Raw genomic sequence first — 14,565 nt, 5'->3', positions numbered from 1 at the left:
ATGGAGTTCAGTCAGTAAGCTATGCTCTTGCTCTTTAGATCTTCTTGCCTTTAGAAGCAGAACCACGAAATCCCCAATACTGAGTCAGTAAGACAGGAGCAGTAAGACAGGCCAAGGAATGACCAAAAATGAGTGAGATTAATTTCTCACAAGTAAAGCATTTCACCTTATTTAAGAAGAAAAATCACAGAGGTGAGATACGAAGAGATTTAAACTGTCCAACTGTTTTTCCATATTAAGCTGAAGCCTGACAAAACAGGTATTTATGTTCAGGAACAGTGTTTCCCAACTTTTCTAGTGCTGCCAGCCTTTACTACAGTTCCTCATGTGGTGGTGACCTCCAACCCTAAAATTGTTTTCATTGTTACTTCATAACTGTAATTTTGCTATTGTTATGAATTGTAATATAAATACCTATGTTTTCTGGTGGTCTTAGGCGACCTCTGTGAAAGAGTCATTTGACCCCATGAGAGGTCATGACCCACAGGTTGAGAACTGCTGTTCTAGGTTATGGTATGTTTAGGAGATAGGATCTAATTGTTGGCGATGAGCACACATGACAGGTTTAAAGACCGGAGAGGACTGAACTCTATGGGGCATGGTATTGATGCTAGAGAGAATTTTCCAGCATCTGGAGCTTCAGAAGATATTTTAGGTTCGAGAGCTCCTAGAGAACTCACACGTAATAATCATCATCTCTTTTTCAAATATACTTAAGTTTATTATTCGGATACCCAAATAACAGAAATGACAATTGAATTATATAGAGAGAAGAGACTAGGTTTTATTTAACGTAGACGGTTTCGAAATAAAAGGGACATTTACATGGCACAACAGTGACTTATGCACACCACCCCGTGGACTGAAATAAGGCATAAAATTGGCTTTGAGGATTGAAAAGGGAACAACTTTCTCTTCCTTCTTAATTCTAAGCATTTCCAAGGTATCTGACTTTCTCATTTCCTGCTAATATGATTGTTATCTAATTTCATGCTCCTTGGAATTGTTTTCAGAAAGCCAGTTCCCGTATTTTCTTTTAAAAAAAAATTAGGAAATGGTCATACCTGACTCCCCTCTCGCCTCCAAAAGATAGCCGGTTGAGGGTTGCCAGTTGCTTCACACTGAAAAGTCACAGTTCGTCCCAAGGCAACAACCTGGTCACGGGGCTTCACAACAAAATGTGGCGGCTCTGAAGGAACAAAATGCGCTGAATCAGATCATGTCACCACAGTCCCTACTCAGTCTCCTGGTGTCTCTAGTTCTGCCTTTATTGTCTACAACACATTATAATAATCGGCCATTTCCCACCCTTCATTTAAAGTAAAATTGCTAAGTGCATATTTATAGGATGAAAGAGAGTCGTGTTGTGAAGAGCTTTATTACTTAACCTAGACCTGGAATTAATCCTCACATTGACAAGAATTCTTGAGCTACAAGCTGACCCTTTACATTCAAATCATACCTGAAAATTGTATGAATAAATATTATCTTTTCTCACTTAAAGCTGCTTCAAGGTGAATGAACTCTAATCACACATATACAAGATCTCCTGATACAGCAGGGACTGAAATTACTTTAATTTACCTCAAAAGCTCCTGCAAGGCTACCATGCAAATTAGAGCCATTTAACATCTTCAGTCCAATTATTTGAATAGAAGCGGATTTCAAGCCATGGTGGAGGCGCATGCCTCCTTCATTTACATGGGCAAGGGCATGTTCAAACAGAATATGTATGGAAATGAGGGGAAATTCGAAACATCTGCTCACCCTGACATTAGAAATACTGCCAGCTTTGTCCAAACTGTTTGATTTATACAGCCTTGAATGGCCACTTCATCCAGCAGTCAATAGAGTGTCAGAAAATTGCGTCAGTTACATTCAGGGCAAATGGCAGCTGAAAGGTAGATGTGCTGATAGAAAGAGCAAGGCCTTGGGTGGGGACTTGAGAGCCTGCTTTAGGCCCGGGCTTTGCACAGAAAAACAGTACGTACTGAGTAAGTCCTTTTACCTAATGTGTACACTTTCCAAATCCACTTCTTATCAGCTGTCTGGAAAAGCTAATCATTCCCCATCAGCTCAGTTCAAGCCAGGCCACTAACAGCTTACACAGGCCTGGGTTCTTCGAACTGACTGTGCAAGGCCTGGCCCCGACCTGCCATTGTTCCCTTAAAAGTATTTTCAGTTGCTTATGTCAGTCACTGAAGGACACTCCCTAAAGCAAATCTGAATCGAAACTCACATTCAGATTACATGCAGGAATGCTTACAAGAGCAAGGTTCCTTTCTTTTTACAAGCTTTCTTATTAGCATATATGAATTAGACATAATAATGGGGTTTATCCTGACACTTTCGCACACGCATATGATGTGTTTGATCTGATCATGTCTGCCTCCATGAATCTCTGGTCCCCCTCCACTCTTGGTGGCCTGCTTCCTCTTCTCATGTAGAACCTATTCTACATTTATGACTTTGTTTTCTTTTTTTATTTTATTTATTTATTTTTTGGTGAACCAAGGAGAATGATTCTTTTCTTTTCTTTTTTTTTTTTTTAATAAAAAGGATTTGGAAAGACAATTTTCTTCTTCATTATATATTCAGGTCAATTGTATCTGATGTACTTACGTATGTATAACAAATACTACATATGTGACAATTACAAAAGTACATCACAAAGGCATATTAAAACCTATTGAATATATGCATCACTATATTCATATAAAATCATAAATATATCAATATAAAAATTCTGTATGAAGGAAATGTAATGTGATTTGCTCATGGCTAGCATCGTAACAAAAACTGAAGAAAACAATTAGGTCTCCTAACTTCTAGATGAATGTATTTTCTTTTATGCCTTTTTTTTTTAAATTGAAGGTTAAGTAGAAACTCTAACAGTTGACTAGTTGACTAGAAAATTACAGGATACCTGCAACATCAGGTCCAATGTTTTCAAATGTCCTCTTACTTACAAAAGATAAAATACAGAGTCAGGAGACAGAGTTGGAGTTGAGTGTGGTCAAACTGAAACTCTAACTTATAATTCTTTGTAGAAAACCTGTGATTGTAATTGAGTAGTTGTCTCGAAGGTAGCTAACGCTGTCATTACCCAGGCCTAATAACAGGCATGTGCTGGGTTGCCTGGGGATGTCCCCTCCTGGACCAAGCCAAACAGGAGCTTTTTCCTCCTTAGGTAGGGGTTACAATAACCGATGCAGAGATGAGACCACGAGACTCAAAACTGACTGAAGAAGAAATGAAATCCAGTCAAGAGTTTGGTTTCTTTCAATGAAGGAAAACCAAATGATTAATTAGATGTGTGGGAGCAGATGACTTTCCAATATGAAGGGAATCCAAGTAGGAAAATATAAATGTTCAAACCACTTAGTCAAGCGAAGCCTTGGGGTGGTCTCCATCCCAACTCTCAGGAGCTCGCCTGAGACTGTGTGCCAGAAATGGTTTCTTTAATAAAATGCCAGCTCTCCTCAAACCTCAAAGACTTATTTGGGAAAAAGGAATACAAACCCTTATGCTAACTACATTTATCCTGAAGCAATCCTTCTACACAGGATATTTGCTTGGAAATGATTCACTATATTCTGTAGGCATAGTCTCAAGCCAACATCAACAGTGACATCAGCCACAAGAGACTTCTTAGAAATAAACTTTAAAAACTTCTCCTCTGACGAGTGTGGTGGCACAAACCTACAGTCCCAGCTACCCAGAGGGAGGTGGAGCCTTGCTTGAGCCTAAGAGTTTGAAGCCAGAAACACCATGCTTTAAAAAATAAACACAGAAAAAATTATCTCCCTCCTATGTATGTCAGATGTCAGACATAGTTATATCTTAAGGAAAAAAATGGACCAAATATATTTCTATTAATACATATTTATTTAGAATGAAGAGACTCACCAAATACACAGACTTGATGTTTTATGACTATACATTGTAATGGCTTTTGAATTCTAAAATATTTATGTTAGCTGTGTTCAAAGTAACTAATGATGTAACCAGTATAATAATGTATTAAGTGCTGTAAATGGTCAAACAAGAAAAAGAAAAGCTGCCAATAATTCTACCATGCAAGCTACATAACATTCTTTAACAGTATCATACTAACATACCATTTTAATACTTTTTGAATAATTGATGTACTATCTAAAATAATTTAATCAATTGCAATTGTTTCAAATTTTTATTATTTTTCCTCAGTTGTGAATAGTAGCTCATGTAGCCAGTGTCTAACATACTCTATTACTGGATAGCTCATTCTATCTGCATGAATATGAAGTAATAACATCTGTGTTTCCTTTAACAACAAAGAGAGAGATTTCTTTAAGGTGAAAATGAAGTCTGGTCTGTCTTTTGGGGTGGTAATTTCTCTCAACATGGCATTCTGTCAAATCCACCGAGTGAATCGATCTTCTTCAAAACTAAATGCCAAGAGCCTTGATCCTCTTTATTTACAGAAAATAATATAAAAGCAAATTTTGGATATTCCATATGGGTACTTTGTATATGAAATGAAATGAACCTCATACAGAGAAATAAATGGAAGTGAGCACTAAGAAGCTCCAAGCACAAGGTGACTCAGGAACTGAACTTTAAGGACTCCTGAATGCTAGTTACAAAACAGTCTATCAATGGGATCTTATGAAACAAAGAAAGTCAAATCGTTCTCATAGCATGTCTTTCTGTTCATTTGATGATACAGAGACATAAAATGATATTGTCCTTCCCCAAGACACAATCTTATGACTTATCCCTTATTTCAGGAAGGAAGAAATTACATGACTTAATAAGACCGAAAGTTATCAAACCCATTACCTTTACTCTGTGTCACAGTTACCCATACTTCCTGCAGATTTATTCTGTGCAGTCTGTCTTTGTGGCCAATGACAAGTGAAACATGGAGGCTGATTGGTTGAAGGACATGGAAGGGTATGGATGGAAAGGGGAAGAGAAGTTCCAGTCACAGTGACACGGTGATTAGAAGATGGCCAATAAAATGTCAACTTACCAGACCCAACTAAAATAAAAAAAAAAGAAAACATGGAATAAATAAAAATAAGGAAACAAACAAAAAATGAAACAGAAAAAGTAGTAAGATTTGACTTAACAATGGTTCTCCTTTAACATAAAGAACACATTAATATTTAGATACACTGGTCACACTGTCCATGAATGAATATTTGTTAGCAGTTCAAGCACAATCATGAATAACTTAGGAAAATAGAAATGAATCTTGAAATCTCTACTATGACAAAATGGTAGAGCTACAATGGATTGACAGTTATAACATTATAAAGCATCTTTCAACGATTTTAGGTTTTGCCACCAGGTGACACATTCTTTATGTAATGGATTTTTAAAAATATTATAAATACTAGCTGCTAAGATTACACAAAAATAGAATAAGCATCTTTTTAAAGACAAAGAATGTTAATTTCCAAATAGATCCACCAATAAATTCACTTTTGTAAGTTTCACACTGGTAATGATATTCCACTCAACTCATGCTGCTCACACACTTGACTATCTATACAAATGACCTTCATACAAATGGATAATGACCCCAAAGATCAAGGTATGCTCTAAGAATCTGCATTTCTGATGAGCACCAGGCAGGTCATACTTGTCCATGAGCATCAGGTAGATCATACTGGTCCATGACTGAAAGACTATTAAAATATACTGAGCTCACATGCTTGCATATTTTTAGTTGAGAATATGCATATAAAAATGAAGAAATTATGAAAACAGGAAAAACACATAACATATTTAGAAGTCACAATCACATTATTCATTTTCAACGCTCAAATAGGATGTATTTTAATGTAGTAATGTAAACTTAAAATAATAGAAAGCAATTACTCTGTTTCTCTATTTTAGCAGTATAGGTCAGTGCTTTCACATGCAGGAGATCTTCATATATCACAGTAGGAACCCGCAATCAATCTCATTCAAGTAAATAGTTCCCAAACCAAAATTAATTTGACTTGATACACGTCCCTGTGTCTAACCAAACCAAAGTCAAGGAGTGCTGCTTCCAGACAGTACAGTGACAAAGTAGAAAAAAGGTTTTCTTGTCCATTTATTTTGTCACATATGCAACATTTTAAAGGGAATCAGAAATATTTAACATGTGTAAAAATTTATTTTTGGTTTTAAGGAGAAAATAAACCTTATTTAGAAGAGTTTACAAATTATAGAATGAAAATGGGGGGAAAGGTCACTGTAATATTTCTTAATATCTTAAAGAAATTGCCTTACATGGCAGGAGGGTACTCTAGAGCTATGAAAGAAGAGATCTGAGAAACCGTCCGTCATAGTTTCTTTGAAACAACAAGAAGTTGTACAACCGTCTCAAAAATTAATCTGTGAAAACAGACTTGATCTCATCAGAATAATATAGTTAAGTTAGGAGACAAGATAAATGATTCCTATATATACTTATTATATATTTCACATATTTAAAAATTCTTTGTATTTCAAAAAGCAAAATAAGAGCAATACAGTTATTGGAAGCCACTCATTTAAAGACTTTTCTCTCCTACAGTTTTCTTAACAATCCATAGGATTAGAATGGGTCACATGTAAGAACTTCACACTAAAGCATTTGCATATTGAATCAATGACAAAAGATGATTCCCATGGTCTATTCAAGACCTGAAATGTTATCAAAACATCTCCCATCATAAAAAACTAAAAGCATCAAAAAATCCTTGAGAAAACTCTATCTGAATGGTGGAACATTTAAGCTTTTAACAACCAAGATTACCAGGAAATGGTTCAAATTATCTTAGTGAAAATCCATCTAACATTCACACCACATTTCATTTATTCTAGTGTCAGTAAATAACAAACAAACAAATTCTGCATACCCTTCATATTCTTCTTCTAGCATTAAGGAAATCATAATTCTTAACATTTGTCTTCTAAAAGTATTAATTATGCACATTTCTTTAAGACCTTCATACATGTCTTTTTTCTCTACATTTTCCTTGGGAGTCAAGTCAAATGATTTCATTTTCTTATTAAGAGAACAGAGATCTTTCTACAAAATGGGCAGTGGCATTATTGTTTATGCAGTATGTCAAATGAATTCCTCCGAAAGCAGAGTGACTTGGAACCTGTCATTCATCATCCGATGAAGTTCAGCAGGTATGGGAGGCTTCACCCTCACCTTCTCACTCTTCTCAATGCTTCTTTCTCATTGAAAGGCTCAGAGTCCACCTCTACCTCTATTCCTTCCCTCTTAACAACAGTGCGGTATTGGCACAAAAACAACAGTGTTGACCAGTGGAATCAAATTGAAGACCACATACCAATCCATGAACCTATCGACACCTGACTTATGATAAAAAAAATTATGCCATAAATACACTTGAAAAACGACCTCTTCAACAAATGAAGCTGGCCAAACTGGATGTCTGCATGTAGAAGAATCCAAAGAGATGCATGCCTGTCACTATGCACAAAACTCAACTCCAAATGGATCAAAGACCTCAACATAAAACCGGATACATTGAACCTGACAGAAGAGAAGGTGGGGATAGCTTGAAACTCAGTGGCACAGGACAAGACTTTCCGAACAGAACACCATTAGCCCAGGCACTAAGATCAACAATGAATAAATGGGACCTCTTGAAACTGAGAAGCTTCTGCATTGACACCGTTGTCACTGGGGACAATAGCATAAACAACTTAAATGAAGTCTAGGGAAAGCACTAAGGGCCAGGGAACCACAAACTGGTTGCAGATTTTGATTTAAGGGTCTGAAGAAGTTTCTACTTGCCTACCGCAGTTTCAACAAAATATTGCAGACAGCAAAGCAATGGAGACATTGAGTCTTACAGCATTTGCTCTGCTGGGACTTTGAAGTGGTCATTCAGAGGCAAAGCAGAAAAGCTGGAGAGATCAACCTGCCACCTAGGTTTCCACATAGATTACGTCTATACAGATGTAAAGTCTGTTCTTAAAAGGTCTTCAAAAATATTCTTTGCAGTGTCCGAAGACGTAGCTCAGTGGCAGCATGTATGCATAGCATGTGTGAGGCCCTGGGTCAAGCACCAATTGGAAAATATAAAAATTCTGTCCTAATAATATCATTTTTAATGGATGAAGAAGTTTACATAAATAGTTCCTATGCTAAATTTAGCAAATATTTGAAAAATTAAAGAAGATAAAATATTTATGTATTATACCATGATTAGATTTTTTGTATTTTTTATTAATATCCATTACCTAAAGCCTAATGGCAAACATATTTTAGTGTATCCTTATAAGTAAAATAAATTATTGGGTATTCCTCTCTTAGCCATATAATATACAGTTGACCTAGGTTCTCTCTCTAGCACTGAGAGAGTAGAGGGATGAGAAAACAGAAGATTGCTGTGGTAATTGGAAGAAATTCATGTATTTAAAATTCCTAGTATAGTTCATTAGAAGATTGTATAGTAAAGCAAGCAGGACCCATGCCATTAATAAGCAGGATAGTAGCTTTCTTCATGTGACTATAAATGAAATCATCTCCACTCCTTCTAATTAGTGTTTTTTATTAGGAGCAGCTAATTTCTAATTGATCCTTAAATTCATGTGACTTTTTTTTTAAAAAAAATATTCTTCTATAGTGGATTAGAGCTCAGTTAACAAGGCTGACAGACTAGAACTGTTAAAAAAAATCTCATTGTGGAAGAATATGAATGGGTTGGGAAGTCACAGGGTCTAGAGGAAGAAGCACATTTTTGGCCACACAGCACACAGTAGTTTCCAAGGGATGAAGCTATCTTCATTTGAACCAAGGAAAGCCACTCATTGGTGTGTGAGAATTACAAGCCCAAACCCACATGAATGATGATCTCACTAACAATCAGAAGCACTTCAGGTTCTCCAATACGAGGTATTATTTCTTTTGGAGAGAAAGGATAGAGTTTAACATAAAAGCCTGTCATTATGTCTTTCAACGTTGCAGACATAAAAATAGAGAGAATAAAAGGGATATTTTAGAATGTATTTAATGGATACATAAAACACTGTGAACTTTTTGCCTCTGATCAAATACCTCATGTCATTCTGTAGAACAATGGCTCTGGAGGCAATTTTGGTTGTCAGGACTGACGGGGGAGGCAGGGGATGAGGCAGAGCTCCCAGCCTTCAGCAGACCGGATCCACAGATGCTGCTGATCCCAGCCACAGCACACAGGACAGCCACCAAAACAAGGAGGGATGTGTCCTGAGATGCCAGTTGTGCCAGACAGAACTGAGAAACCTTGCTATTGGTTTACTTTAACTCTAATCTGAGAATACCCTAACAAATCACACACCCTGACCTTGAGCAACGTCTGATATTTCATAGGTACTAGGCCAAATTTGTATTCTTCTTCTCCTCCAAAAATTACCCACATTCCTTCAGAGCAATCATTTGTATGCTGCCCTTTATGTATCTGTGCATTAAAGAATGCAGGATTCAAATGTATCTGCTAGGTCATTCACCCACTACAGTGTGGATGCCACAAAACACAGGTTCTCAGGATCATAGCTCGAAGTGTAAATACCCTAATGCCAGGGTTTTGAAGGCCAGGAGCCTAGATCTTTCTATTCCCTCCTTGAAAATACAGGATCCTTTCCTGAATTTGTTTCTCATTCCATCAACAATTTGCTGCTACTACTTTAAAAAAAAAATGAAATTAATGTTGGCAGTTTCTTCTTTGCGTACAATATGTTATGATTGCGCTCCCCCCATTACCTTCTGCTATTTCCTCTCACTCCTGCTGAAACCCTTCTTCCCAAGTAGACCCCCCCACCCCTGCCACCGCCACCACAAGTCATTCACAGGTGAACACACCCACTGCGGATTCACAACTGCAATGACCCAGTCATTTCCAGAAAAAAAAAAAAAAAAGTTTTTATAGTACTCTGCTCCATCTCCTGGCTCTTAACATCTTTCTACCCTCTCCCACCATGTCCCCGGGCCTAGGAGTATCGGATAGAGATGTCCTCTTTACAGCTAAGAACTCAGTAGTCTATTATTCTCTGTAGTATACGTCGTACCATAAATAAATTAGGAATCCCTCCTATTGACTATAACCTATTGCTAAAAGAGGCCTCTCTGACCCACGCTGAGTTGACTCAGTCTACTTGTATAAACATATGTATTTAGAAGGCAGTTCATGTCCTTTGAGCAAAATGTCAGTAAGAGTCCCCCATAGGGCCCAATTGACACTGCTAACTGAACTGCTCACCAGAATTAGTAATCTAATCTCTACAAAAACCATGTTGATTAAAACAAAACAAGATACACAAGATGCCTCCCGTAGCACTTCTTAGTGTTAAAATCTTTCAATATAGTCTCAACGCTCCTAGAATCGAGAGCTACCTGCTTCGCTGCGTGACCCTTTGGTATCTTCTTATGTCACTTGCCTGTTGCTCTGACCTTTTGGATTTGAAGTGTACCATACTGCATCTCACCTCCACCTCTGTTTATGGCAGAACCTTGGTATTCTTCCCTGGTTTGTTAATTCCTATCCACTCTTTGGATTTTAGCTCAAGATTTAAGAAACACTTCACTACCGGTGAATCTGATTTTACATCCTATGAGTACTATATTTTTCCACAGCAACCTTGCACTTACAACACGTACCCTTGTTTAAAACTACACATTTGTGTGACTATTATGTCTGCCACCCAAACTAGCCTTCACTCTCCATGGAAACCAAGTGTCTAACAATTCTGCTTGCCATTTGAGTTTATCAAGCAGAAAGGACTCCCCACATTGCAAATACCTGTTAAAGATGAACAGATAGCACTATCTCTAACATGCAGGGGAAAACATGTTCCCTATACAGTTATGAACCCACTTTTCACCCTCCGTGGGTTCAGGAGTGTGTATCACTTCCTTCAGCTTTCCATCACCTGTACCTTTCATACGTCTCAGCATTCTAGGACATTGAAAGTGCTCAGCTATATGTTCATGCAACAGATGGTGAGTTCCTTCTTGAAACGGGTGTATTTCCTGGAAGATCTGGTCCATGATGGCTGATGGTAACCTTCTCCAACTGACAGGAAAACCATTTTGGACGGAGATGATCTTCACAAGGTATCAGGTCTGTGATCTTGTGAAAATTGTGTAAATGTCTGGCTCCCAGTTTAATAATAAAGAGCCATCCGTGACAACTGGGTGTCTGATAGTACATTGGAAGCCTCAGCAGCTGTCGGGAAAAAGTCAGTATCCCAACTGTGCCACGTGAGGAAAATGAAGACTCTACCACTAGGTAAAGTTTACCCATCAGGAAAGGGAAGGACTAGAACTCAGGCCCCTCTAGCTCTTGACACTTTCTGCTGTCTTTATCACATAGCATCACACATTTATTTAAAAAAATGTTAAACCTTACTCTGATATAATTTTGGCTCTGGAATATGCTTGCTTCATGAATGACCTAAACACAATCATTCAACAACAACCAAAAAATGCCTGAAAGTGCTAAGTGCTAGTGTGGCATCTAAAGACACACTGCTTTAGATGCCAACAGACTTCATACATGTAAAAATGTATGGGGAGAATAAGTGAGTTGTGCTACATGCCGTCATATTCCGAGTAAAAATGTCCAAAGAGTCAACTTCATCTTCACAAAGGGGCAGGACACAGACAGGTAAAACTATCACCTGAGGTGTCTAAGGTATGGAGTCAAAAGATCAAATCTTTATCATCCAAGTCTGAAACTTAATCTAACAGAATATCAGGCCCCAGTTCCCTAATTTTTATGCAAGTACCCAAGTAAACGATTTTTCCGTGTGCAAACGTCGCTACCATTCAGTTTCCCGAAACCCAGCATAGAATTACATTACTTAAACATTTACTTCCTAGGAATATAAGTCACGCCAACATTGTTTAGTAATTATATTTGCGAGAGTGAAAACGCGTATCTCCTCTTTGCACTAATGACTTAAAAGGTACCGTTGGAAATAACTGCTCTACCATCCACAGAGCTGACCTGGTAATGCGGCCCATCTATCAGGTTTAATTGTGCACCCACTCTAAAGTCTCCGGCTATGGCATCGACCACACAATATGAATGTCCCTAAGCTAACTTTAATAAGCATTTATGGATTTTCCTACCCTTATAAATCTGTTACAAAGCCATTACTCAGCCTCATTTTGTCTTCTACTTATTTTAGCATATTGTGCAGGTGTGTTTATGCTGGCGCACTAGCTATCGAGTCATAAAAAAGTTCAAAAATCAAATGAAAGTGCTCATGGCACATGAATCCATTTTTGCAAAGTTTAGGTAAAGTATTTCGAAATGTTCATTTTAAAATGTATACAGAATCCTTTTGAAAATAGAAAGCTTAAAACTGCTTCACATTTTGAAATTGCTGGAGTAAAAAAATGAAAGGACACCAGATACTACAAAGTCACGTGGAACTGTTTTAACAATGACTTGTTATTTGGAATGTGCTGAAATGTCTCTTTAGACCTAGAAATAATGAACTATTTATTATATCTATCTATCTATCTATCTATCTATCTATCTATCTATCTATCTATCTATCTATATCTTAATTATTACCATGTATATCTGTCAAGATAGCTGAAATCATAGCACACAAATAATGAAAAGTTAATATAGATGGATAAAAATATCAAAATTTCAATTATTTAGTATAATAATTTAACTCAATGTTCCTTATAAGGAAAAACGTCATTAATGCACTCAACAATAATTCTTTCTGAAATTTCCTTAAATAAGGAAAAATGTCAATTACTTTATTTATGTCTGAAGCGTTTTAAAGTACACTAAGCCAATCTGGAATCAAAGAATTACAATTAATGTTATCAAATAATACACAACCTCACTAACTGACTTTAAATTTTAAAATTCTATGAGATTGCTTTCAAGAAATCAAACATTGGAGAGAGGGTTATTTGTCAAGGACTAGAGCGAGAAAGTAATTTACTTCTGCCGCTTTCATTCTCAGACTCAGTAATTCATATTTTATAGATCCGCACGACCAATTGCATATTTCCACGTTGACAACGTTATTCGCCAATGTTGGTTACCAGAAACAGTCACCCAGTTATATATCCATACAGCTTGGGCTGGAGCAAACCTACTCCACTATTATGCGGAAGAGTGTATCACATGGGAGACTCAGAACACAATGGAAGACCCGCGATGTGCTCTTCACCGGAGCAGGGCTGAGTGACAACCTGTCAGAGGACCGTCTCGTGTGTCTCCATTATTTCTCCTTCCTGACTGCTCTATTTATTCCTTCAAATATTTGCTGGTACATACATCAAGAGTGTTTCAAATTATCTGTAGTAAGGCCACAGCTGAAAGCTTCTCCTTTTGATAGGTTTTTAAGTCTTGCATCACTTTCATTTAAATAACTGACATCAACCCTGTACCTTTCCATGTGAATTACAAAAAAACAAAAAACAAAAAAACCTGCGAGAACATTGCATGACCAGCCATCATTAGGGTGAAACAGCTATTTTCTTTAAGGTGTAAGAACACAAGGAGCTCTTCACCCCTCCCAGAAGAAATAAGTAAAACAAATAAATAAACAAAAACACCCTTCATAATCCAAAATGTTGCTGGGTCTCAAACTCATGAATAATGTTAGGAAATAAATAAACAAGAAGAGGATAGGTAATTAAGTAAAGCAAAGAGCAGATGTGGCGTTCAGCATCCTCTTTACACCACTGGTTCAGAACAGTTAGGTGAGGGTGTTAGTTTCCTTAATTTTTCTCTAGTTAAAGTGTATGGAGACCGCATCAAACCTCTGATGATGCTATTTGCCTCTCAGTTTCTTCACAAAGAACTCACTGGCAATAGAGATTTTGTGCAAGGTGCCACCACATGTTATATTCTGAGTGTTTCCTATTTTATAATACCCTCTCTAGACTGTTGTTGCATTAAAAAAATCATTACCTTTAAATTACCTACAAAACAAGTAAGAAAAAGCCGCGACAAATAATTACACAAATGTGGTATTTAGAATAAGATTTGTGAATTTATCATCTTTGATCATCTTTGAGAGTAGCAATATATACAGGAGATGTTGCTCTTGCTGAGGTAGTGGAGTGTGTGTGTGTGTGTGTGTGTGTGTGTTTGTGTGTGTCTGCGCGCGCGCGTGTGCGTGTCTGTGTCCTCTGATCCCCTCCAAACAATGTTTATTTATCAAGCTAATTTTCCTGGACTTCTGTGGATTGTCACAATATGTAATATGTTATTAAAAATCATTCCCTCACAAAGCAGTTTATTGTATCTTGTCACAATCTAGCAAAAGTGTTCCTCTTTTATCAAGGTTCTTACAGTCAATAGGTAAAGTTTTGCAGGGTTCATAATGTGCTTCAGCAAATGTTGTTGAACTTACGGTTCTTAACCAGGATCTTGGACTCTCATAAACCCAACCTGAACCTGCAAAAAACCCCTTGACACTATTAGTTTTGGCTTTGGCTCAAATAACCACATTAATGATCAGACACAATGCACTATTATGCTGCCAGCCTTTGTGAAATCAGCAATGTAAGGGGACTGTTCCAACAAATGATTTAAATGAAGT

General features: G+C 37.2%; 1 protein-coding gene across 6 annotated transcripts in view; it reads right to left on the bottom strand.

Moving 5' to 3' along the window:
• Robo1 (roundabout guidance receptor 1) overlaps nt 1-14,565 on the bottom strand; it is a 997,953-nt gene that overhangs the window by 86,994 nt on the left and 896,394 nt on the right. For all 6 annotated transcript variants that reach the window (XM_016002158.3, XM_076549102.1, XM_076549101.1 and 3 more), the window contains one exon: nt 1,065-1,189. In XM_016002158.3, the coding sequence (XP_015857644.1) occupies nt 1,065-1,189 (125 nt within the window). The remainder of the gene's footprint in view (nt 1-1,064; nt 1,190-14,565) is intronic.

Source organism: Peromyscus maniculatus, chromosome 12 (genome assembly GCF_049852395.1).
Source record: "Peromyscus maniculatus bairdii isolate BWxNUB_F1_BW_parent chromosome 12, HU_Pman_BW_mat_3.1, whole genome shotgun sequence".
Lineage (NCBI taxonomy): Eukaryota > Metazoa > Chordata > Mammalia > Rodentia > Cricetidae > Peromyscus > Peromyscus maniculatus.
The sequence above is the reverse complement of the archived record's forward strand: the minus strand, read 5'-3'. Positions and strand labels throughout refer to the sequence as shown.